The 27304-nt window shown below is 34.0% G+C and overlaps 1 protein-coding gene across 4 annotated transcripts; it reads left to right on the forward strand.

Moving 5' to 3' along the window:
* Nucleotides 1-5206: 5206 nt before the first annotated feature.
* LOC106053277 (electrogenic aspartate/glutamate antiporter SLC25A13, mitochondrial-like) lies at nucleotides 5207-27216 on the forward strand. Of its 4 annotated transcripts, XM_056003614.1 has the most exons (20): nucleotides 5207-5277; nucleotides 5383-5457; nucleotides 8318-8380; nucleotides 8912-9054; nucleotides 9610-9725; nucleotides 9848-9987; nucleotides 11251-11397; nucleotides 12320-12461; nucleotides 12903-12996; nucleotides 14699-14725; nucleotides 15493-15525; nucleotides 17262-17346; nucleotides 17852-17948; nucleotides 18483-18601; nucleotides 18874-19044; nucleotides 19440-19580; nucleotides 20284-20422; nucleotides 20584-20742; nucleotides 22022-22112; nucleotides 23623-27216. In XM_056003614.1, exons 1-20 carry the CDS (start codon nucleotides 5263-5265, stop codon nucleotides 23798-23800), a joined length of 2175 nt encoding a protein of 724 aa, XP_055859589.1. In that variant the 5' UTR covers nucleotides 5207-5262; the 3' UTR covers nucleotides 23801-27216. The 4 variants fall into 4 exon arrangements, with proteins under 4 accessions (XP_055859589.1, XP_055859591.1, XP_055859590.1 ...); XM_056003616.1 differs by lacking the exon at nucleotides 15493-15525; XM_056003615.1 differs by lacking the exon at nucleotides 14699-14725.
* Nucleotides 27217-27304: the final 88 nt, after the last annotated feature.

Here is a 27304-nt window from a genome sequence, read left to right on the forward strand (position 1 = left end):
AGAACAACGCTGGCAGAAGAAAAAACGCCAGAGAAGAAAAGCAAGGCTAATGACACTAGCTCCAGCTGGAATAACCTGCCCAGTGTGCAGCCGAACATTCCGGGCTCACAAAGGTCTCACCAGCCACACGAGGAGGCATAAAACCCCAGTGCAAAGCCCTCAGCCCCCTGGATGACAAAGTGGTCATCATCGAACCACGATGGACGAACTATATATATATATATATATATATATATATATATATATATAAAAACAACTTCATTATGCCTTCATCTATTCGACCACCCCAGTCATAATCTCTACCTTCTTTCAACCCCAACACCTGTATAACATTATTACTCCACTGGGAATAGAAGCATAAAAACTTTTTTTGTCTTTAGTTCTTTATCAACCTATTTACTATTATCAACATTATCTTTGGATTATTTTTTTTAACAGAGAAACACTAGGTGCAGTTTAAAAAACGGGTCACTGCATTTATTAGTACACATTTTAAAAAATCCAGGTCAAGGTTACGACCTGAAAAGACAGCAGACGATATCTTTTTTTTTATTTTATCCCAATACATGCTAGCTAGACTATTAATTAATAAGATTGACCTGATTAATGTTTGTAATGTTGATCATTCATCCCTGACTTGGAACAGTCGGTGGCACACTACCAAAGTTAATTATCTGGTCAAACACGTCAACGCCCCCCCCCCCCCGTTATTTGGTTCTTCTTCTCCTACCCCCTCCCCTCCCGTTTCACATTCTTTGTAAAAGAAAAAAAAAGTGTTGTTGTTGTCTTTTTTTTGTTATTGTTTTTTTTTTTTTTGCTTCAAAAGATAGATGTAATACTTCTTAGAATGTCCGTTGACAGTGGCATTTAATTATACATGGATTTTATTAAATAAATAGGAAGACATGTTTTACTCAGAGAACTGCTCAGCTCTATTCCAAGCTTGGAGCCTGTTTTCAAGTTTTGTCTTGAAATTTTTTAAACGGGGTGCCGTTGAGCATAAGATATTAGGCCTCGCATTGTTCAGCTATCACGAAGTGATGAGTCGGCGGAACTACAAGGTAGGCCCCTAATGGTAGATTGTGTTAGTACGCTACGGGAGTCCCCAGTTTACTATATTTAATTATTTAGCCCTGAACCATACTTGCAAAAAAATACAATAAACAGTTTGTAAGACTCACACACTTACTTAGACTTAGATCGTCCCGTGCCGTTCGGCGCATTGGGCGGCAAGCTGTCTCGACAAAGATCCGCCTCTGACAATGTCTGAAGCCTCCTCCCAGCCTCTTCCCACCTGGTGTCCACTGCTCTGAGGGCCTCCATGAAAGTGTAGCGCCTACATATCATCGCAACTCTTGGTATGGGTAATTCACGTCAAAACCTCATTAAGTGTAAGTGTTCGACTCCCAGTTGGGCATAGGAATTCCCTGTTTGAGATCCGAACTCAATAACTGACCCCTAAAGTCCGTCTTAGCCATCTTTGTTGAGCCACAATCAGTCTTTTCTCAATTTTGGCAGATGACTTCCATGTCTCGCATGTCCCTGAACCATATACAATAAAAAAAAATATGTAAATCTAGATCAATTCTTATCTTTGTTTTAATTTTGAGTACCGTACACATGGTAAAAAAAAAAATAAACTTTTTAAATGTTTATAAAAGCCAAGCAGTTTATCATTTACAATTCTGATGAACATTTTGATAGTTTTTTGTTCAAACCAGGAGTACAATACTCATGAGTATAGAATCGAACTATCAAGCAGTGTAAGGCATGTCTGTTTTACTTCCTTTTTTTCAGGCACAGTTCCTCGCAGGAAAGTCTATGCAAAAATATAGTAGTGTAAAAGCCGTACCAATCGTGTTAGCCTCTTTATCTTTCCTCAGTAGTAATATAATCCTCTAGAAGCTCAGCCCCTCCATGACCCTTCGGAAACCTTATAACTTTCCGAAACATTTCCTTCTAGACTCGAACATTTTTTTTAAGCTCAATTCAATTAGAACTAAAACCTGCAGACTTATTTAAATGTGGCCCAAAAAACCCACGTTTTAAACAGAATAGTCAGCTTAATTAGTAGACTAATATAATCGAATCAAGTTCAATAAGTCGTGCTTGACAACTTTTAACGGCTCGCTTTTCATAGGTGTTCAAGGGCAAGCACTGGTCGCCGTAAAGAGACAATGTCGTCTGCTAGACATGAGTGTTGATTTCGCCCTGACTTGCGCCGGATTAAAATGATACCAAATATCTCCTATCAACATGATTACAATGAGATCGTACACTAGTAAACGTTAGGTTTCAAACTGTGACATTTGATACATTCAGGTTTAACAAAATGATATTCTTATTACTTAGACTCTATTTTTCAACTGAAAGGTATTCATAACGTCTACAACTCGAAAATAAAATATTGCCAATGCTATATATCCATAACTAGATTTTTATCACAAACTAGCACTACCGGCCGTATCTTCGAAAATATACAAGGCTCATATCAAAACTCACTCCGTTTAGTACAAATCGTGTACAAACGACTTCCCAAAGTCATCCTCTATGGACAATTTGAGACAGGCACCAGAAAAATCGTTGCCTGGTCGTGCTGTTTTCCGCCCTGGACTGTCGCTTGGATTTATCGATGGTCCCGGGTTCAAACCCTGCCCGCTCCCATCTCTCGTCGTCCTGCGGGAGGTTTGGACTAGGAAGTAAACTATCTTCAACTCTGAAGGAACATTCGAAACATGTAAAACATTTTGCAAAACATTTTACAAACAAATCGGTCGCCCCCACCTATGTAACATATGTAATCAAACGAGACCACAAAGAAAGGGACATCGATGATGACCACAAAGAAGTGCACTGGACATCGATGATGACCACAAACAAGTGGACATCATCACAAAGAAGTGGACATCGATGATGGCCACAAAGAAGGGGACATCGATGATGACCACAAAGAAGTGGACATCGATGATGACCACAAAAAAGTGGACATCGATGGGGACTACTGGTAAGACCTGACCCTAGACCTCACTGGAGTCTGGAGGGAGAGCTAAAGGGCAACGACTCAGCTCTGGAAGAAAAACGAGGCAAACGAAGTAGCCTATACCACCAAAGCAAATGCCACCTTCGTCTGCGTTGTATGTGGACAGAAACAGGACCGGCCTTTATCATTTAGAGGCCCTGGTTTGTTATGTTTTTCTCTCTACATATGTAAACAGTATGTTTTTTTAAAGTGAAAAATATATTGTTAAGCAGGTTATCTCTCTTTATTCTATTTATCAATATCATTTGAAATATGTGTCTATGCCCGGCTTTATCAATCTCAAGATATATGTGCTAATTAAAGTCAGAAATAGAAAATATGTTTACTTTTTGTTTAGCTCATAGTAATATTTGTACTCCTTAGTCAAAAATATCATCAATTAAAGGGCGAGAACCGTCGCATTTTTTTTCTTCTCAAAAATCAACCGCCACGCATTGACTTAAATATTACTTAATGTAACGTCCATGACATTGATCAGTTTATCGTAAAAATCCTCAACAGTAGATATTAGCCTATTTAGAGCTGTCATTGTTATATAGTACTTTGCAGGGCCGGACATACGCAGGTTATGGCAATACAGACAGAGCGTTCCGAGAGTCCCTGTCACCTAGGGCAGCTAGGCCTGTCGCTGTCCCCTCCCCCCCTTCCGCATGGTTACCGAAACAAAAGTCATGAGTTCTCGATGAAGTCTGACAGTTCGAATTTCGGAATAATAAGGGCGCCCCTGAGTCCAAAAAAAAAACTCTTAATAGATGCCTGACTATAGTTGGAGAAAGTAAAGGCGGTAGGTCGTTGTGCTGGCCACATGACACCTGTGTTAACCGTCGGCCACAGAAACATGAGCTTTACATCATCTGCCCTATAGAGCGCAATGCCTAACTGTAAACCTTGGCTCACTGTCAAAAACCTTCCTTCTATGTACTCTGGAGAGAGCACGAAGACAGACTCGTCCAATGAATTATTGGCTCTAGTTATAATGCACCGCTCTTTTTCTTGATGTTTTTCTTGATATTTTTCTTGGTTTTTCTTGATATTTTTCTTGATGTTTTTCTTGATATTTTTCTTGATGTTTTTCTTGATATTTTTCTTGATATTTTTCTTGATGTTTTTCTTGATATTTTTCTTGAGATGTTTTTCTTGATATTTTTCTTGATATTTTTCTTGATGTTTTTCTTGATATTTTTCTTGATGTTTTTCTTGATATTTTTCTTGATATTTTTCTTGATATTTTTCTTGATGTTTTTCTTGATATTTTTCTTGATATTTTTCTTGGTGTTTTCTTGGTGTTTTTCTTGATGTTTTTCTTGATATTTTTCTTGATGTTTTTTCTTAGTGCAGCAGCTGTTGACCAGGAAGCTATAGAGAGATTGGGCTACGCCGCTACGCCAACCATCACAACACCCTTACTACGTCACTAGTCAATAGACTAATGAGGATGATGCTTATAGACAACTAGATGCAGTCGCCCAGAGCCTCGCCCTCAAAAAAATGGAGGGGTGGGGGGTGTTATCCGTTGGCTATATAGAAATAAAAAATATATACCATAATGAGAATAATTGGACAAGTACAGGCTGCCTGGTCGTTTTGTATGCGTGCTGGACTGTCGTTCGATCATCTCGATGGTCCCTGGTTCATATCCTGCCCGATCATGGCCCTGATGCTCTTCCCCCCCCCCCCCCCCCCCGTCGTCCTGTGGGAGGCCTGGGCAAGGAAGGAACATCTGAAACATGTCAAAACATTTAAAAAATGTTTTTTTGATCTAAGTCTGCTTAAAAAAAAAAGCTCTATATGAAATATACATCTCTCTCTCTCTCTCTCTCTCTCTCTTTCTCTCTCAAATAGTTGTATATTAATTTTATAGTTTTGTTGCTGTCACGGTATGGGGTACAAATGGGATCGCTGGGACATCTACATACATTATGGCAATGTCTTTGATACCGGAATATTTTTTGTGTTAATTAACAAAGCTGGTTGTCCACCGGCGGTCTATTTACATTTTCTTTCCGTCTTCTGGGCCTGTCTTCAATAATGGCTTTCTTTTGGTTCTCAAATGTGTGCGGTGGGACATCTATGAATAATATCATTAAAATATTATTTTTTAAAGGTGTGCCGCTCCCTCACCCGCACCCCATGGTTATGCAACCCAGCAGTTTGAAAAGTTCAAGGTTGTTGATCACGTTCTGTTCGCGAGATTTTTTTAACCTTCACCTTAAAGGTTAAACATGGCGGGCGAAAAGGTACGTAAAGGGTGTTTTAGACTGTTCTGATTTAATATCTAAATAAATAATCACGTAATAAGTATAGATATAATTACTAATTCAGTATTTTATGTTTATTTTTAGGGGACTAAATTGGATATTGTTTCCAAGGTATGGCCTGTCGCCATACAAAAGGCAAAATGCGAGTCACCAAAAAAGGTAATAAACTTAAATAAACTAAGGCTAAGGCTTGGCATACGGCATACGATACCGGTATGTTTACAACTTGAATCTAAACTTTAGAAATAACTTTGCAAGTGAAATTGCATCATCAAAACACAGTCACAAGTGTATAAATAAAACAACATACTCAAAACAAAAATGAGACTTCTCTAGACTGATGACTAGACTAGATCTAGTCTAATCTAGTTGAATAGTTTGACTAGATACTTATTTATTATTATTTTATACTATTCAGACTATTTGACAATTTCAATTGAGAGTTTTATTAACTATTCAAGTCTATTGTAACTATTTTTTACTATAATACCCACAGACTATTACTAGATATAATATATAGTAATATAGTTAATATAGATCTATAATTATATTATTATAACTATTAATTAATATTTATATAGGCATCTAGGTATTTAATAATTTCAATCTATAACTATAGTTACTATAGTGAAGTATAGTGTCTATAACTATTTTTATAGAGGTCTAGACATTATAGATATAATATATTACTATATAATATATATATATATATATATATATATATATATATATATATATATATATATATATATATATATATATATATTAATAGATCTAGCCAGTTAAAATAATTACGACTAGACTTAATCATCAACTTTTTTGAAGTAACATCTCTGTATTTAACATGATAGACTTAAATAATAATATTCTTATAAATCCCAAACTACCTAAAGACTGAAACTAGATCAAATAGTAGTGTCACGATCATCAATGGTGTTGATGTCACAATCTAAGATGATGCTACTGTCACGATCAGACTTGAACTATATTGCACCATCAATGACCGTGATTACCGAGGATCTTGAAATGATCTTTCGATAAGATGATCGTATAGAAGTAGACAGATCTATGTCGATGATACAATCATACAGAATGTTGCCTATTGATAAGAGGATCATCTAGGTCTAGGAGTTACAACTTGACAAATATGATCTAAGTACGATCTAAATTCAATGAAGAAACTTCTCTTCGTTCAAAAACAATTACTTTAATTAATAACTTAAAAACACTATACACAAATAGTTACAATGGTTAAAATGTACTTGAATAAATGATCTATTCAATAGTATATCTGAGTCTTGATACGAATAAAATATATATATATTCTTAACTACATACAAGTTAGATCTTATCTCTACAAATATTTACAACCGACTGAGGCTAATTTGCATCTTTGCCCGGGTTTCAGCTCGTAATCACGTGATCAACAACTTGCCCCTCCAAGACCAACCAATCATTGCAGTCTAATGTTTCCCTGCTATTTCGAGCTAAGTCGGCAAACAACTCAAAACTGTTACCATATATGGTCATAGTGTACGTGACAAGTAGAATACATCTTGAATGAGTAAACTGGATTTAAATAGATATATTTATATCTGATCTAGATCTAGTAAATCTTACACTAAATGTTTGTTTGGAAATCTATTTGCTGCACTTCCAATGGAGGACAAAGCAGCAAGAGAAAAAATAAATGTATAAAACAATTTGTTCATAATGTGTTGGATGAGGCATGCAATGTCACTAAATCAATACTGTCAATAGGCTCTAACTAAAACTAGTTTGAGCTTATATGTAAACACCTAATGATAAGATAAGATAGAAGTTAAAATGCAGAGAGATAACTTTAAGCGTCATCACAAAAAGAAATTTAGAATGCTGTCATTAGAGTTCTAAGACCAGTCACACATGTTTAAATATAATAGTAATTATAATTAGTTACATAGAATTATCTGCATATTTAGTGTTTTTGAGTTTTCACTTTCTCAAAGTTGAATTATCAAGTTAACTTTAAAAAAAGGTTTCAAAGACTGCTCGTGATAGAGTTAATAGTTTCTAGAAATAAGATGAATGCCTGGCATTAGCTATGTTCCGAATGATGTTGCCCACATAGCAGTCCCCGCCCCCCCCTTCCATGTAGCTGGTGTATCCTAAGGAATAGCAATGTGCAGATTATAGATTTGGGATCTGTGGTATCACAGGCTCTGCAGGGGTGTAGCATTGTGTGCTACAGACTGCTTTAAGGTTGCCACCTCCTAATTTTTCCTCAAGGTTGAATCCCAAAGCCTTTCCCCATGTTTAGGTATAGTAACAATGCATCAGAGGTTTGAATTCCTTGTCTTAGCCAAGGCAAACTGGCCTCACCAACCTGAAGCTTACTGGTTCAGGCATCAGTTATAAGCCTTTGCCCCTTCTCCTGTTAGTGAAAACAGTTCGGCTGCACACAATATTTGAGCCACAGGTGAAGGCCATGAGTTGGATTGGATGTCAGCTCAGGCAATTTGAGAAGCATTTTATAGGTAGTGGAGTGCCTATATCCATTACCACTTCCGGATTAACCTTTGAACGCTCATGATAATAAATGATAATAAATTACCTGGAACTGAATTGTATTGTTCTAAGCCTAGCTCACACAAATGTGCCAATTTCATTTAAGGTCATGAACTTTACATTTATTCAAGTTCAATGCAGTTTCACTCCATGAAAATCTTTATTAAATACAGTCAACCTTAAGACTGCATATATTGACATTCAAAATCACTGAACCATGTTAAGATATCAAGTTCAGTTTTATTTGGTAGATTGAAGTGAATTCTTGAACCAGTTAACTTGTAACTGTTAGATCTTTTTTACCAACAATGACACAGATCAAGTTTGAACATAACCTAAACAGAAACTTTTTACACATTTAGATTGGTTCTTTAAATTTAATTACTTGATTATTATTATTCTATTGCAGAGATTGTTAGACATAATGTATTGTAAAAAATGCACATTGTTTGACTAAACCTTTTGTTTACAGTCTTCAGATGAGCTGATGATTAAAAGAGCTGACAGTGAAGAACTGAGACATGTTTTTGAGAAGGTTAGTTTCCACATTTTCATTTTTAATCTAAATAACAAAATAATGTCTTTATAAATGCTTGTGTGTTTGTGCAAAGCCAGACTTGCATATTTCTTTTCCAGTGAACTAGATTTGATTCTCATTCAGATTAGGAACTCCCGCCCAAAAAATATTTAAAATATTTCTTCACATCTAGCCTTTCAAAGTAACTGCAATTTCTCTTTTTTTTCCAGTTACATTATGTAAGAAACTCTGAGGTGTATTTTTATATGCAAGAATGTATTACATAGTTTATATGTCAGATAATTTGAACAATTGAATAAACACACATTCTGATAAAGCTATTCACATTCAGATGATACATTCTCTCTCTACTTGCAAATGTGACCTATTTCTATTCTCAGTATGCCTCAAGCTATTCACATTCAGATGATACATTCTCTCTCTACTTGCAAATGTGACCTATTTCTATTCTCAGTATGCCTCAAGCTGTTCACATTCAGATGATACATTCTCTCTCTACTTGCAAATGTGACCTATTTCTATTCTCAGTATGCCTCCCAAGTTGTTCAAGGAGAGAAGTATATGTCCTATTCTGAGTTTGTGCTGAACTACCTTCAATTGTTGGATGCTGACAAGTATGATGAATATACTCACAAAGTGTTTGCTTCATGTGTGGACACATCAAGAGATGGGTCAGTATAATTTGAAGAGATTAAACTTAAATAAACTCTATCCGAGCAATGATTCTGATACTAGTTTGCAATAAGTTTACATTTTAAAGAGGCATGGTGGTCAAGTGGTCAAGCAATTTACTTCTGAATTGATATGTGGCTGAAAGGCAGAAACTACTTGGCTACCACTTTAAAACACACTTAGCAAGAGTGCTTGAGTTCAAATCCTGGCTTTAACAGTAGTGTTTGTTGAACGCTGAAAGGCAGCACAGAAACCTTTTCCCCCAGATACACTCTAGCCCTCTGCTGATCCACAAAAGAGATAGGACAGGAGCACACTGAGCACGCTATAAGCTTAAAATATGCGAAATATAAACATAATTTAAAAAATAAATCATGGGGAAGTAAGGCTTGGGGGGGTTTGTCCGAGTGCTAGCCACATGATACCCTCCTTAACTGTCATCTGCCTTTTTAGATTGCAAGTTCGGGAAAGGGGGGGGGGGCATTTTTACGATATTTTATTAAATCTTGTAAATAGAGTAAATGCAAATATTTCTTTTTTTTTCCTCCTAACAGACTTATCTCTTTCTCCGAGTTTCAAGGTTTTGAGGCCCTACTCTGTGCCCCTGACGCCATGTATGCACTTGCTTTCCAGATTTTCGACCGAAATGGAAATGGTTACATCACATATGGTAAGAAGCTTGGCGTGAACGCATCCTAATTTTTTATTTTTAATTAAGGTTGGCTAATACATCTTGTAAGTTTGTATATGCTCCATACATTTATGTTCACTACTATTACAACTATTCTGCAGATGAGTTTCAAGATATAATAAAGCACACAACACTTCATCAGTTTATTCCATTTGACTTTGACAGCGAATTCATCAAGCTTCATTTTGGCAAAGACAAATCTAGAAAAGTGACTTACACAGACTTCACTCAGCTAATTCATGTAACTATTTCCTTTCCTCATTTAGATTTACTAGTTTGAAACTTGTTTAAGATTAGTTTGCCTTTATAACTGTTATTTTGTCTGTTCTCATGGCGACTTTGACCTGCGAATGTCACAGTTTTTTATTTTGAATATTAAACATTTTGACAGATTTAGTGACTTAGGAATTCTGAATATATGCTCAGTATAGTTATTGTGAAACTAACAGTAATAGGCATGATAGGCCGCACTACATTACTTACAGTAATTATTCAAAGGCCAATAAAAATTGTATTAAAAACTGTAAGATCTAATGGTGTCAAAATAAATACTGGGTGATATAGAGGCTGAAGGGTAAGGTGCTTCGCCTGCTAAGGTTGGTCGATGAGATGGCCACATAACCCTTTTTAACCATCCACCACACAATTAGATAAGCTTTATATCATCTGCCCCGCCATAGATTGCAAAATATGAAAGGGGTACCTTAATTTTTTTTGTATTCTTGCAAACTGAGGCATGTGATGTTGCTTGTTCAGGCTGTCTTGAAGTCAACTATGGATGACTGTTGGATTTCAACCAATTACTCTGCAAGCGTTTGGGTGTAATTGTTCGGGTTAGACACCTTATTTATAGTTTAGTTATTTAGCGACGCACCATAGAAGACGCATATTGAACGGGACTAGTGACGTTTGGGATATGTTGGGTTAGAGACCGGAAAATCAGTTAGCGATAGAATACTCCAGGGTAACGACGTGTTTAGTGACAGAGACTTCTACTGTGGCCTTTTATTAGAATAAATATATGTGAAGTTGTTCATCAGTGTTGACTACATCTCTTCACTAGTTAAAACCGGTGTTTGTTTGTTTATCTGACTTGTTGGTCAACTACACGGAATACACCCGAACAATTACACCCAAACGCTTGCAGAGTAATTGGTTGAAATCCAACAGTCATCCATAGTTGACTTCAAGACAGCCTGAACAAGCAACATCACAGGCAATTAGTTTATAAATCATATATATCAAATAAAAGAATAAGTAAAGGAATTTTTTCTATCATTGATTGGGTTAATGTAGTGTTTTTAATGAAGTAGCATTATTCTGAAAACAAAGCATTTGTAAACCTAAATGATAAAGATTGATAATCACTTAGAAATTAGGACTGCCTAAGTTGTTTTTTCATTGTAAATGTTATTTTGTGACATGGGTACCGCTAGAGCTTTAAATTCTATTCCCTCCTAAAATAATGAATATTTCAGTTTCCTGGTGTTTATTTTGTCGGCAGGACTTTCATGAGGAACATGCATGGCAAGCCTTTCGGAGACGTGACAAAAACAACTGTGGTTATATTTCTGCTAAAGACTTTGAAGAGATTCTACTGTGTCTGAAGTCATATCTTCTGAGTCCATTTGTCAAGGAAAACATTGTTTCAGTAAGAATCTTGTTATGTCTTTACATAGAGTAAAGGCAGAGTAGCTGTTAGACACACCAGTCAGAAATCACAACAAAAGCATACAACTTTTAGTAGACAAACCACTACTATTCGTTAATGTCATGTAACAAAATAAAATTTCTTATCGTGTTGTTACTAACTTGACATTTAATATTATTCAAATTCTCGACCATGATATTTAATGTTACTATTAACATAATATTAATAATTATGGCAATTTCTTTGATTCTGAAGATAAAGGATGAGTGCAGTGTTTCATTATGTCTATGCAAACCCAATTGCGTCCTGCATATTTTCCACGTCAGGTGCAGACAAAGCCATTGTCCTCTGGGGGTCTACTTAATTTTTCTTAACATCTTCTGCCCCTGTCCTCTATAACCTCTGTTCCGCCTACCTACTTTAAGCTTGCCAAAAACAATAATTTTGCTTGAAGTTTTTCTATATGCGGGGTAAGTGTCTGGCCCAGTGCAGCTGTCGAAGGGTAAGTAGTGCTTCTAAACTAGTCCACACCAGTCTCCAGCGGAACATAGTTAATTGTAGCATAGTCCTGCCAGCATAGGCTCATTATGCGTGAATCAGAACCTGGACTTGTACACTGCCTTCATCAATATGACCAAAGCATTTGATACCATTAACATATTTGCATAACAAAACATTGTGGCTATGTGGGATGGGATTTTAAAAAATATTTCAAAAGAGACTCGATTAAACATTTTATCTTTTTAAATATAGACCTTACTTCAAAAAAGAAGGTGAATGCGTCTTACACGTTCCTAAATAATAAAATAGATTCGTTTGTTGATAAGTTTGTTTTTGTTAATGTTGATTGATATTTCTTATTCAAAATACTATTTGTAGGGTTTATGCACATCTTTGAAAGGGAATGCATTTTACTTTTTAGGTTATACTTGGAGAAGGACACCAGAGACAGATCAGTTATGCTTACTACACTGCCTTCATCTCATTACTCAACAACATGGAGCTCTGTAAGAGGATATACTTGAGTGCCACACGAAGAGATGAGACCCAGCCTTTGTCTAAAGGTGGATTAACTCGACTTTTAATATTGGGCGTTTTAAAGTAGATATGGCATTCTGTTAGGCTTGTTTTTAAAAACTTGTATTCTTTATTAATGCAGCCAAGCTGAGTAATGGCCTAAGATTCTTTTAGTTAATAAGTGCTTTTAGCTAATATTCAAATGCTCTTTGGCTCTTTTACAATTAGTTCTAGCGTACTTTATAGATCTGCTTATTTAAATTTTATATACAAGTAGGTCTACACTTAAATTACCACTCAAAGCTAGGAAAGTTATTTTTTTTTTTAGAATAAGGTTTGGTGGTTTGACTATATTTAGTTGTATTTTAGTTTTTCTGAGAACATATCAAGTATTACTTGTTTAAAAAATAGTTTTCACTGGACTGATTATTTATTTTATTAAATAATTGTCTTTTTTTTTTTTTAATTTTTATTCTTGTCATCTTTAGAGGAATTCCTGTATCAGTCCCAAGAATTTTCCCAGATCACACCACTAGAAGTAGATATACTTTACCAACTAGTCTACCTACAGAACCAACAAAGGTCAGTAACATTAATTTACAAAGCTAGTCATTGAGAGTTGTCATAATTGTGAGTGACCATTGTAGGGCAGTATTTTGTTCTGTAGTTATTGCAGTGTGAGGGCCTATGTTGCTATAATATTTATCTTAGAATAAATGACTCTTGAAATGATTAGTGTCACTGCTTGTTCTATTGTGCTGATGTGCAATGCCTTTATGTGTGCGATGCCCAGATTTCTTGGCTATTGTGCTTAGAAATGCCCAGATTTGTATGGCTTATGTTAAGTTGTACAACTATTAATATAACTTTGTTAATGTATACAATGCACAGACTATTTTGAAGTCAGAGCATACAATGACACATCTATTTTCTGAGTACAACATACCTTGAATGTTTGCTTTCTATCCATAACTTATAATAATAATAATTTATCGTATAGAGCGCTGTTAACAAACAAAATGTAGGCTCAAGGCGCTGTGTTAACATGTTGTGGTTTTACGTTAAGATTTTTTTTTTTCAAATATTTTTCTCAGTAAAATGTATATATATATGTGTAAACATGCTTGAAATTGATTTTTAAAAAAATTGTTATAACATAAGTAAAAAGTTTTTCATTAAATATTAAAGATTAGTATTTGAACTCCTCCGTACGGGATCTCAACAGATTATAATTATATTTTGATCATATTTCAGAATTTCTGAAATTAACATTTTTGTTAGTTTAAATCAGGATGAAAGATTCTAGTAAACAGTGGTTTGCAAGATTTAGATTCAAACAGTTGTGTTCACAGCATGGCTTACTGTATAGCAATGCGCACATGTCTTTTTGAGCTTATGTGCTGGCTGTGGAGTACCATGTTCTGAGGGCCTTGATCTCCTAATCTGTTCTACCTTATTTAGATAGGCTGTTGCACACCATGCTTGTGTGTGTTACCATTGGCACTTCATTGAGACCAAAGTTATTTGCATTTTGTTTTCTTATTACAGGGTTAGGTTGAGATATCTAGACCTTTCACAAACAAAACAAAACAAAAAAATCTATAAATTGAGTTTTTAAGTGCCTTACTGTCTGTGTTTTAAGCCTGTAAGATTTCTTATGTTCTTAAGTATACACAGTTTAAAAGTTAATAGTATTTTTGTCAAAACTGTATGTAAAAAAAACAAACAAAAAAATAAGAAAGTTCCCCTTTCAGACCTTGTGGTCTATAGGGCAGATGATGTAAAGGTCATCTGTTTCTGTGGCCTACGGTTAACGAGGGTGTCATGTGGCCAGCACAACGACCAACCGCCTTTACTTTTCCCTAACTAATGTCAGGTGGACTCAGAGGCGTCCAAAGATCCCGAAATTAAAAATCCCAGTCTTCACCAGGATTCGAACCCCGGTCCCCGATTCAGAAGTCAAGCGCTTTACCGCTCAGCCACCGGGCCTCCAAAAAAAAAACTGTATGTGAAAATGTTTAATTTAAAATTGTCTAAATTATCCCTCTACATTTAGCACATTTTTTAACTAGCGGGAGATTCAGTAGCTAAAGCACTTGTTTGTATTCTCATGTATAAACTTAACTCAGTCGACATTATTTTTAGGCATACATATTGAACTGCCATGGCTTTAAAATACATTATTGCATTTAAGCAACCATAGAACAAGGATAGAAGTATATTCAGTCTCCTAACTTATTTGGTTTAGTCTTGCAACATTAAAGTTGCTAATGTTCTATTTCAGTGGGATCACAGACAAGTTTGCTCGCAGGTTGAACACTTCTCTATCTGAGAGTTTATTTTACTTCTAAAAACAGATGTACTTGGATGAACTTGTCTCGTCTAATCACTTTTGTGTTATATTAATTATCGAGTGTGTCTGTCTGCTTCTTAGCACCTAACATGCAAACTAACCAACATCAGAAATGACCATATATTATTTACCAATCTAGAAGTCCAACCTGGCCTTTTGGTAGCTCATATAAGCAAGAAAATGTTGATGTTCTATTTTATTTAGCCAGTGGTTTTCAACAAACTGTGACCAACAGAATTGTGCTTGTTTATACTAATATGATTCCCTTTCGGTTTACTTTGCAAACAGAACTTCACTAAATGCAATGACAGAAGCATGTAAGATACATTTCTCTTGGTAAATTTTAGTGTGAAAACCTTTTGGGTTAATTGTTTTGAAAATTATGTATTGATGGATTATTCTGTTGTCAAATTAAATCCTGGTGAATAAGATGCATTGATGCATTTAAAAAATGATTCCCCTCGTTAAAAAACTGATAGTTAGTGTATTGTGCACAGGTTGAGAACCACTGAGCATTTAGTCTTCTCCTCCACTGTTTCATGATGTCATTTCCAAGAGGAGCCCCATTGATGTGTTCTTAAGTTTGTTTATCTAAATGTGTAGGTTGCTTTTAATAGCTCTCATGATCAGAGTTAATGTTAACGTGCTTAAGTAATCATACAAAAAGTAAACACAATTTTTAGTTGATCTAGTTGATTTACATAAAAATTCAATTTCATCCATAGTAGGCCATTGTATAAGCGAGCAGACGTGAATGTGTGAGTAGATCAAAAGTATTGTTTCCTCCATAGTTTGGCCAGACTTCTTCACGTAGCCATACCAATTTCTCAGTTTTACTTTCCCAACCTAAAATCAATTTTTTGTTTACAGATTGGTCTAACAAACTAGTCTGATTGCTTAAATTTGTACAATTAAATCTAAATTTTTTAAAAACTTAATCTTCTCTTACTTATAAACTCATAATGTTCTCTTCAAGAAATAATAGTTTTTAAATTTAAGAAAAACAACTAAATCTAAACTGAAATTTTAATGGAATTACTTGCTTTAAAGGTCTACTGATAATAGTATGACAGACTCATTTTTAGCGCTGAATAAATCCTTGCTTAAGATATCCGTCTGACCATCTCCCTAAAATACCTGCTAGTTGAAATCTTTGTTGTGCTGTAAAAAAAATTATTTTCATATGCAGTCTATTAAAAGGATAGTTTCCTGCTTTACCAATGTCATAGATCATGTTTGTCTGTATCAAAGATTGTCCTAATTATTAAACAGGAAAACTTACCTAAAACATGTTTCTACTTTCTAGGTATTCCATATTATATTGAAATATAATATAAAGACAGCTTTCATTTTCCTAACTTGAATGACCACACATCTATCTTTATTTCAAATGTAATCAAGATTTTGTATTGTCAATCAGTTAAAGCCACTTGCTTTTTATCTAATACGAAAAGAACTTTCTTATATATGAATAAAGATTTAATTTAATCCAGATTAATTGTTGTGTAATACATTTTACATTTGTTTAGCCCACCATCACCTAGCAGCTGTAAACAAAAATAAATTTGTATGCTTTTGAAGAATTTGACATTTATAACAATAATCACTAGCCATGTTTAAAGCTGTTTTTTTAATTTAAAAAAAAAAAGTGTTTATTTAGCGTAGTCACTGAGTCACATGTGTCTAGCACAGTCCATTTTCTTGTCGGCATTTAAAAAAAAAATGATTTACTGTAGTTTAATGCTGTATAATGGATACAAAATATTGGGCAAAATGTTGAGCAATATCTCCTGCATTGATATGTAAATCAATTACATTTTATTTCCTTTTTTTTTTCAATCTATTCCTTTTTAACTGTATATAGTGTTTCTCTGTACACAGTACCATGTTTTTTGTTTTGTTTTATGAACTGTAGTGTTTTTATCCAGTATTTTGACTAGAGGTGTGACTTTTTAAATAACCAAGACAGCTTTCCTTTTTATCATCACTGCTTACAGGAATAAAAATATTCATTTAGTTTGCTATATTTAGTGAAGCTAATGCAGTCACAAGAAAGATAATTCATGTCCCCATTGTATCATATAGTACAGAACAAGGAAATGCAATATTTTTTCTAATCACAAAGCGTTTTTTTTTATGGCTTCTATAATAATAAATCATAGCGCTTTTTGGCAATCTAATTAGGAAAATTGAGTTGTAAAAAATGGGAAATTATTCCTGTGGATTTAATTCATGTTTGAAACATTAAGGTCTCAGGACAAAGTGTAATGTAAGTTGAGCATAGTACCGCACTTTCATGCAGTGATCACTATGTACACCATTTTGTTATTATATTTGCTGCAGCAAACTGTAAAATAATATGAATGAAATAAATTAAAAGAGAAAGTTTAAATCTTATAGTCATTATTATTTTAAAAACATTGAAACAGAATACTGTACATTTATGTGTGTGTGTACCAGAGTTTAAAGGTTGTTGTTTTCATTTAATCCGCAGTCAAATGACATTTTCTGACTTAAGCAAGTTGTCCCCCATGGAAGACAGAGAGACTCCCTTCAAAATACAGTTACAGATAGCAGAGGTAAACTTAGACTAATGAAATGATTGCTAAAAACTCTTGGCCTTTTCTACTTGTTATAATTTTATGCTTACTTTTTTTTTTTTAAACTAATTTCCAAAATTCTGTTTTGAGTAAACTCTCACAATTTTGGTTTCAAATTTTTAATAGATAACTGTCACAAGATTCTGTCCCCATTCTGAACATTTTTCCGTATATCAGACAGATATTTTAACAGCTCATGTTTTAACTCTTTTCTTCATAATTATTTTCCATGATACGACGGAATTATTCATTTTGTTCATTAGTAGCTCACTTCCATGTTACGATTAAACTTCTATAACTTTGTTATCAGAAAATTTTTTATTGGGTAATAGAATTGAAGGGGAATGCACGCTCTTTTTATATAACACAAATTAATGTTTATACAAAAAAAAAAAAATTTAATGGGGTCAAATCAGCGATGGTATTGTTAAATAGGAAAGAAAGAGTTAAACTACATTTGAGATGATTTTCTGTTTGCTTGTAGCAAAAACTTCGACTGGAACAAGGACAAACAAAGAGGACTGTATTTCTCCAAGCAGCTGAAAGTGCCTACAGGTTTGCATTGGGTGCACTTGCTGGAGGTAAGGCTAGTTTCTGTAACTTGCTCAACACTTGATGTTGGTAGTCATGAAATAGTGTTGTTAGTTGTTGATGCTGACAGAGACACAGCCTGAGATTTTTTTTTTTTTTTCCGTTGTCATGAAAAGCACATGTAGTAAGACTTGTATTGAATTATATCAAATTTCGGACTAGATTAGTATTAAATTTACATTTCTAACCCTTTGGGTCACCACTGTCCTGCAAATTGAAATTTTGTGGCCTGCATTCAACTCCCCTAGTTTTGGTCCATAAATGATCTAAAATTCTGAAATTCTTCCTGGTTATCAGATTTGAACACATGATAAATCAGCTTTGCAGTCACCGTTTAACTTTATCTCTTTATTTTTATTTGTTTTAACAATAATTTGTATAATAATATCTACAACCAAAGGTATCAATTTTAAAAGTACTGGTATTAAATTATTCTATTTTACTGTATTTTCTTTTTGGCATCTGCTTGTTTAATGATTTGATAAGAAATGAAAATGACCCTGCATTTACTTTGAATGTTTTAGCCACTGGGGCCACAGCAGTGTATCCAATTGATCTTGTTAAAACTAGACTACAAAATCAAAGATCTACTTCCTTTGTTGGAGAGCTGATGTATAAAAACAGTTTTGATTGTTTTAGAAAAGTTGGTTGTATTTCTTTTTTAGTTTAGATATGCCACATTCAATTTAATATTAGCCTTGAACTGAAATACAATATTAACATTGGCTTATTGAATTTTAAAAAATAATATTTTTGTGACTTTTATTTTGATTATTATAAGAATTTTACTTGCCAAAGTTGATTTTTAAGTAAACAAATGGAAATTCTCAAAACCTAACTTGTATTCAAAAATGAGAAATACCTTTTCAAAATAAAGTGGATAGAAATTGTAAAAAAGGCAATTGTCCCCACCAGGTTATACGTCACGAGGGAGTACTAGGTCTGTACCGAGGGCTGGCCCCTCAACTTGTGGGTGTGGCTCCGGAGAAAGCCATCAAGTTAACTATGAATGATCTGATGAGGGATAAGTTGTTACAGAAGGATGGAACCTTACCACTTTGGGCTGAGATGGTTGCTGGTGGCACAGTAAGTTCAATCATAGTATCACATAAGTACTTTTTAACAAGAATAGGAAATACTTTTTTTACAAATATTTATTTTAAACTACTTATTTACATACAAATTTGAAACAAAAATTTAGTTAAAGAACTGTTGACTTTTTCTTTTTCAAATAGTGCTACTAAAGCTTAAAGTATGAACACAATATAAACACATTTATTTTTTTTTCAGGAAAAAATAGACTTAATAAAAAAAAAAATTACATCAAGTTTAGAATTTTTCTGAAAGTGGAACTTTACTTTTTTTTATTCTTTTAATTTTTAGCCTTTTACATAGAATGTAAGGTGTTACTGTGAGCAGTAAGAAGTACACTTGGCAACATCCTATTATGTTGGTGTTTTGTTTTGTTGTTTGTTTTCTAGGCTGGTGCTTCACAAGTTGTTTTTACCAATCCTTTAGAAATTGTGAAAATCCGTCTTCAAGTAGCTGGTGAGATAGTGGGCAAAGCTCGTGTCAGTGCTATCAGTGTGATTAAAGAGTTAGGATTTTTTGGTCTTTATAAGGTAGGGAATGATAACATCAAAGTTTAAAACACATAAACAAATACACTATTTACTAAATATAGGTTTAGTTTTAATACTTAGTAAAACAAATGTTTATTGGAACTGCTATTAAAATGTTTTTTAAATTGTTTGAATAGAAATTTTTTGAATTTCTTTCCATTTAAACAAAAAAATACAGGAAGCAACAAATTAAAATAGAATTGTGTTATTAGAATGTAATTGAATTTTTAAATTAATAATATGAAAATGTTAAAAACATACAGTCAAATTTGATTAATTGGACAAACCGATTGTTTGGACCAAAAAGCTACGTGCCTAAACAAATCCTATTATACATTTCAATCCTGTTAATCAGACCAGGGGTTATTTGGACCAAAATGATCACATTCCTATGTGGTCTGAGTAAATGGATTTGACTTATAATTTTTTAAATGCTTATTTTAAAATTTAAATAAAACTTGACTTAAAAATCGCAAAACTTTCTTTAAAAAAACAATCTAAGAAAAGCTCAGGAGATATAGGTTATATTTTTGTTCTGGAAAATAAATTCTGCTGTTTTTAATATTTGTATTAGCAAGAAGCTGTTGAGTCTAAATATCTAGGCCAACTTTTATTACAATAAGTTTTTCTTATCTATCCATTCTTTCTATTTGAAGAAAAATAAAAATAAACTTGATTCATGTACTGTATTTTTGTACCCTAGGGCTCTAAAGCTTGTTTCCTTCGAGACATCCCTTTCAGTGCCATCTACTTCCCTGCCTACGCTCACAACAAAAAATACTTTGCTGATGAGAATGGTTACAACTCTCCCGGCAGTTTGTTGTTGTCTGCCACTTTAGCAGGTAGTTACAACACTTCAATGGCTATGTATATGAGCATGTCAAAGATGTATAGGTCAATGGTCAAATAGACAATGTCTTAATATTAAGCATAAGCTAGTCTTGCTTACTAACCTTTTTCATCATGGTTATTGAAAAAAATAACTTGTACTTCTGCTCTCTAGGTATGCCAGCTGCTTTCTTCCCTACCCCCGCTGATGTGATAAAAACCAGATTACAGGTCCAGGCACGCAAAGGGCAGACAACATATAAAGGTGTGATAGATTGTGCTAGGAAAATATACGCTGAGGAAGGCATGGGTGCCTTTTGGAAAGGCGGGCCTGGTAAGTAGAATTCTAGCTTCTATCTTGTAGATCTATATATTCTAGAACTGTTTAAAACAACTTTGTTCAGATTCATCTGTATATTTATAAGCGTCACTAGCCATTTACTTGCAACATGGAAATTTAAAATAGCTCAAAAAAATTCCATGAGCTCTGAATAAGGATTTCCTCCCAGCTCTCTTTCTAAATGTTAGTGAAGATAGATTTAGATTGAGGGATAGGAAAGAGAAGATAGATTTAGACTGAGGGATAGAAGAGGAGAAGATAGATTTAGACTGAGGGAAAGGAAAAGGTGAAAAAGAAAAAAACATTAAGGACTAAAATTAGGCATGCTCCAGATATGCAAGTAGAAGTGATATTTGATGAGGCTAAGTCAGGCTAGTGGACATTTATAGAAGTAGAAAACAATCTGACCCTGTCTCACTGGCTAGAAAGTACTAGAATACATGATGAGTGGCAACATCATGGTCACATATCATTTTCTAGCCTCTGCTCTAAATAGGGCTTAGGAAATATAGATCATGGGAAAACCTGATATGTTTAATTATTTTCTTCATTGGTTTGGATAATAGAATTGGATTCTTTCTAATAAGCTAACGCATGTAACAAACTCATCTCATGTACATAAAAGGTTAAAATACTTTGGCATTTCTGGGCCACTACATCCCAAGATCCAGAGTTTTGTTAGAGAACATCAAACTGCAATCATAAATAGTTTTTTATCAACACCAATAGCTGTAAACTCAGGTGTCTTTCAAAGAATATCAACCCACCAATATTTCTAATTTACATTGAATGATCTACCTGATTGCATTAGTGCTGGATTAAAAGTAACTAAAGTGGAATCCGGTTAATCTGACCTCATTGGGACATAATCGTTTTGGTCTTAATTGTAAAAATCACTTAACCTAGAGACACACCAAGAGCGAAGACTAAAACATTGAAACTAATAATAATACATAAATACTGTGCCACATCTTATTAATAGAAAAAATACTAATTACTTGAGCTGATAAAAAAATAATGATAAAGTGCAGTTATTTACAAACAAAGTATAAAAGAACTCTTTTCTTCCCAAGAACCATAAAATGTGGAATGGGTCGCTTTAATCAGGCCTGAAAACTTGTAACTTATTAGAGTTAGGCTAGTGAATTTAGTAGATTGACTCATAGACACTCATAGAATGTAATAAACTACTTTTTAAAATTCATCTTTAATGTTATAATTGCTATTATTTTCTTTTTGTATAATTCATTGATATTTTGTAAATATTTGACAGCTCGTGTGTTCCGGTCTTCCCCTCAGTTTGGTGTAACACTGCTGACTTACGAGTTATTGCAGAGGTTGTTTTATGTGGACTTTGGTGGAAGGTAAGGAAGTAGTTTAGTTTCACAAGTAAGACGTTGGGGGACACTAAGGAATGCACTAAGACCTTCTGTCTCTCTAACAAGTTGTTTGTCTTTTTAGAAAATAATCTATAACTATAACAAAAGAAAATTTAAAAAATATCAGTTGCAAGAAGGTCAGCATCTAAGTAAAAATTAGGAGAAAGTCAATCTGGCCTGAAAGACAAAACATATAACTTGCTTTTTGGTAAAACCCAGCTTTCTTTTACACATTTCTTTTGTTCCCCTGGCAATCAAATGTTTCACATGTAAATTATGAGTGAGTCTGTTGTGAATGTACATTTTTTTTTTTTTATAGTTATAATGTTTTGTTTGGTGTAATGCACAAATTGTAAGACAAATTTCCTTACAATAACAATAAAGATTATTATTATTATCATTATTATTTTTAGCGCTCCCCGAAAGGGGAAAAGACGCTATTAGTTTTGTGCGAAATGTCTGTCCGTCCGTCCCGTTTAGATCTCGTAAACTAGAAAAGATATTGAAAATCCGACATCACAATATTTTAGACCATTCAAAGTTCTGATGCAACGGCTATTTTTTTTTTTTCCTGAAAGCGAAAAATCTAATTTTTAAAATCAGTTAAACAAGCAGTTTTTTAAAGAGAAAAAGCTAATCAGTATGCATTTTAAGCTAAACCTAATTTAGAACGAATAGTAATCTTATAAACTCCATTTTCTTGAACATTATTTTTTTATATGTATTTCTTTTGAGAATTTGAATAACAGATTCAGCATTTTCAAAACATTTACATTATGTAAAGACCAGGAGAGGCTCGGTAAAGTGCTTAGCTTCTGGGGGTCCCGGGTTCGAATCCTGGTGAAGACTGGGATTTTCAACTTCGGAATCCTTGGGCGCCTCTGAGTCTACCCAGCTTTAATGGGTACCTGACATTAGTTGGGACCAACTTTAATGGGTACCTGACATTAGTTGGGGAAAAGTAAAGGCGGTTAATCGTTGTGCTGGCTACATGACACCCTCACTAATGTTAGGCCACAAAAACAGATGAACTTTACATCATCTGCCCTATAGACCACAAGGTCTGAAAGGGGAACTAGTTAGGCCAGGTTCACATCTAACTTTGCATTCACTTGCACCTATCCTTTGATCGGCTGCACCATTGGGGCACTACACAAGATCTGTCAACCTTCTTTCTCCATTCTTATCTCTCATTTGTCTTTGATATAATTTCATTTGGATGTTCTTTCTGAAAATATTGAAGCCTGCCTGAGTGGACCACTTGGGGGCTGATTTTAAGTTTGTGTTTCCACACAAACTGTCTTTGTAACCTTGTTACTTAGCATGTTGGACTTGGCTTCACTTTTCCCATCTTTGAAAAAAACCCTTAGATTTGAACTTGATTTTTTTTTTTTTTTTTTTTTTTATAAAACTAACAAGCGCTCGATAACACTACATAATATGGTAAATTCATGTACATTTAAGTTTAATATTACTTTTACTGTGCTCTCCTCAGTCGCCCTGAAGGTTCAGAGGCCAAGTCTGTCCACTTGCAAGATGTCTTATCACGCAACCCTGACCACATAGGTGGATACCGCATGGCCCTGGCCACTTTTGACGGCATAGAGACTAAGTTTGGATTAATGTTACCCAAATTCAGACCATCGACCCCATCAGCGGAAGCTGCACAGTAATGATTTAAATCCCACCAGCTTTCATGTATAGACACTCTCTGACAGTAGAGGCCGTTTGAGTTTGTTGTGACTTTGTTCTTGTACTGAGAGACGGTGTTAGTTAGACCCTTTCCAAAGACATTTAACGTAAGATCTGATAGCACAATAAACATTTAGTTCTATTTCTACACGAGCGTACATCAAGTGCTAGCTGTGTGTTATCATCTTGTGAAACCTCCATCCTTTGTACATCGTTGGTCTTGTGTAGTGACCACATTCACAATGTTTGTATTTATTCATGCACATTTGTAGAAATGTTTTTGAACTGTGTATTGAAAAGGCCAAGGACAGAATTTGACAGAAAACAAAAAAATAAATGTGACTTGAAATGTTTTTAAAAAAAAAAAAAAAAAAGAAAAGTTTCACCCCCAAAAAAATATGATGAAACAAAAAAAGAAAGAAAGAAAGAAACAGAAGCGAGAGTGTGAAGAAGAATAAAAATTAATTTATGTTGTCAGGTGGATGTTTAAGCTTTGTTATTTATGGATCGATTGGATGATGGTGTGTGATCTACTGCAGTGGATGAGTGTTATTTTGTATATATCCAATATAATTGAAATTTTGTTTTAAATTGTGCAGTAGGGTTCAAGTAAGTTGTGCATAACTTTTACTCAGAATAACAAATTTATTGCGGTATGAAAGTTGTTTTATTACTTTTTTTTGTTTTTGTAGTTCTATATCAGTTTAATTTATAGTGTGTGTATGTGTGAATAATTAGTACTTACTCTACATTTAGAATACAAGTAGTATCTAAATTAAAAAGGAAAGCTTTGATAATTATAGTGCTAGCCTAGTCTCATATTATGTTTCATTTTAGCTTGTATTATCTCATTAGCTGTGAAGTGTTACAGCTCTAGACGCAATGATGCAAAAATATTTCTTTCTCATTGAATGACTGGTCAATTTTTTTGTTGAATTGCTCCTTTCTTTAATTTGTTCTTCATTTTTCTGTATTTTGTTCTGCTGTGCACTGTGGCCTATCACAACCTTGACACTGACCTCTCTCCTTGTCTGTTGGATGTATGTGAACAATGATAAATGGAAGACTCCTGACAATGTTTCTGTTTCTATCCCAAAGAAAATCAACATTTTTAAGGAGTTAATAAACGATTTCTTCAGAGTTCTGTTTCAATCTCTGTTGCTGTTTTTTAAATATCTATATTCATGTCAACAAAGAATATTATACTTAGTAAATTTGAGTATATGTTTTTTCTTTTTAAACTTTTGGAGGTTGGATGTTTATGTTGTTGTTTTTTTTATGTTGAATAAAAGGTTGCAACTCCATCTGATCTCAATTTGTTACTGCTAATTTGATTTCATAAGCCATTAGTCTATAAAGTCTCATTCTTTATAGCTTTTGGAGTGGCTTGATTGATTGTAGATCTTTTGATACACAAGCAATAAGAGATTACCTTTTGAAGTGTTCGTTGATGGCAACTGACCAAAACATTGTTGGTAAAGAAATGACTTGAGATTCTTCATCCCAATTTTTTATTCTGGTAGATTAGAAATTTATCTTTTGGTAGAGTCATTTTCCTTTTGTCTCGTTTCTTTGTTGTCATACTTGACCCTATTTTGTCTTATGCCATGAAAAATCATCAAAAAGTTTTGTGTTCTGTCAGACAATGTAGATGAGTTTGAAGTCAGGTGTTCATATTCATAATTAGGAATGATTTTCTAAATACTCACTGTTTTATGTTCTTAAAACATGCACAGCAGTGATAGCACATATGCCCTAAAATCTTGTGTGCCTACAATAGCTGTAGTAACTTTGTGTGTTGATGACTTCTGTATTACAAAAACCCAGACCCAACTATTGGACTGTGACAACCAACTATTACACACATCAAGCGAAGTCGCTGATATGAGATTACAATTTTTTCTTTTTTTTTTTTTTTGGTCTCTTTTTGTGATTCTTTTATTAATGTGAAGGAATAATTTTGTTGCTTATAAAAACTTGTACATTGTGTCTAAAGGGGTAAACGTAAAGAATAAATGATTGTAGCAAAGGAACATTGTACTCCACAATGATGAGAAATGAGGTACAGTACCAGCTAGATAGAAACCAACAACAAAAAAAAAACATCGCTGTTATTTAGCTGTATCTGTTCATAGTACAAGAGATGTTTAGGAAAGGAGGAAAGTGTCCTATATTTTTGTTTTCCTCATATAGAAATCACAAACAGTTGTCTATTGAATGATTATAAGACACACACTGTCGATATCTTTTTTTAGACTAATTTATTGGGAGTTTTCTAAAACCATATCATGGTATTGATGCTTTCAAGTATGTGAGATAGCTTGCTTGCTAGTGGTGCTTAAGATTCTGTTGCATTGGAATGTTAAGAAATAGCATTACATTATGACATAGCAGAATTATATGCAGTTTTGTTTTTTTCTAAACTTTGTACATCAATCTACAGTGTTGGAAAACTTTTCAGAGTCTTTATACATGTATTTGTTTTCCTTTGAGACCGTTACATGCATTGATAATGTTTGTCCATTTGTGCTCCTTTTAGTAGGTATCACTTTTTATAAGCTTATATAATTGCATTCTAGGAAAGTATGTAACAAAATATTTTTTTTATATCTATGAAAGATTTGTTGATTATTTTAAAAGTGGCTATTGGATGAATGACTCTGTAGACGATAGGAGTTTTTAAGGTGCTTCAAGCTGTTGTTCTTTATTTACTGACAATTTTGTCTAATTATGAAATATTATTGTGGTATTTTTAGGCATAGGCAAATGGGCACATGAAGACCATGCTTGAGGCATCTGAAAACTAAGAACAGCACTTAACAGTAAATCTAATGTTACAAGCCCCCATAAAAAAACATTTCTCTCATGAACAATTTAGGTATATCAACAGATGATTACAATATTAGTTCAGTGAAAATAATGTGAAGGTTTTTATTTGTCTAAGTTTCAAATAGAACCTAGTGATCAGTCCTTGTATACTTATGTTTGGTGGGGGATCTCATTTATAGTTAAGACAGCAAATGAAGCTTGTGAAGTTTGTTGGAAGTGGGTACCTTGGACATGTTTTTTTAATGAACTTGTGATAAAAATGTTATTGAGAATGTGCAAAGTAAGGGAAGTAATCATGCAATGACTTGTTCGAAAGTATCTTTAGGTAATGATTTTTTCCTTTGTCTAATGCTCCCTGAGGGCAAAGGGTTGAAATGATTTTGATCCAGCCAAAGACATTGCTGTTGATTGTTTAGCCAGACTATTTGGACATGTGACAGGAGACATACACTTTGTAGACTTGAGTTGTGAGAGGTGATGTGTGAATGATTGGTTCCTGTTCCATCTGATGATACAAAGCATCGTTATATATTATTGACAAATAAAGTGAAGAAGACTTATATTAATACATATTTGGCTTGTATTATTCTTTTCACCTTTTTTTTCAAATCCTAAATTTGTGATATATAAACATATAACCAAGAAACAGAAGCATC

The sequence above is a fragment of the Biomphalaria glabrata genome, chromosome 11 (assembly GCF_947242115.1).
Source record: "Biomphalaria glabrata chromosome 11, xgBioGlab47.1, whole genome shotgun sequence".
NCBI lineage: Eukaryota > Metazoa > Mollusca > Gastropoda > Planorbidae > Biomphalaria > Biomphalaria glabrata.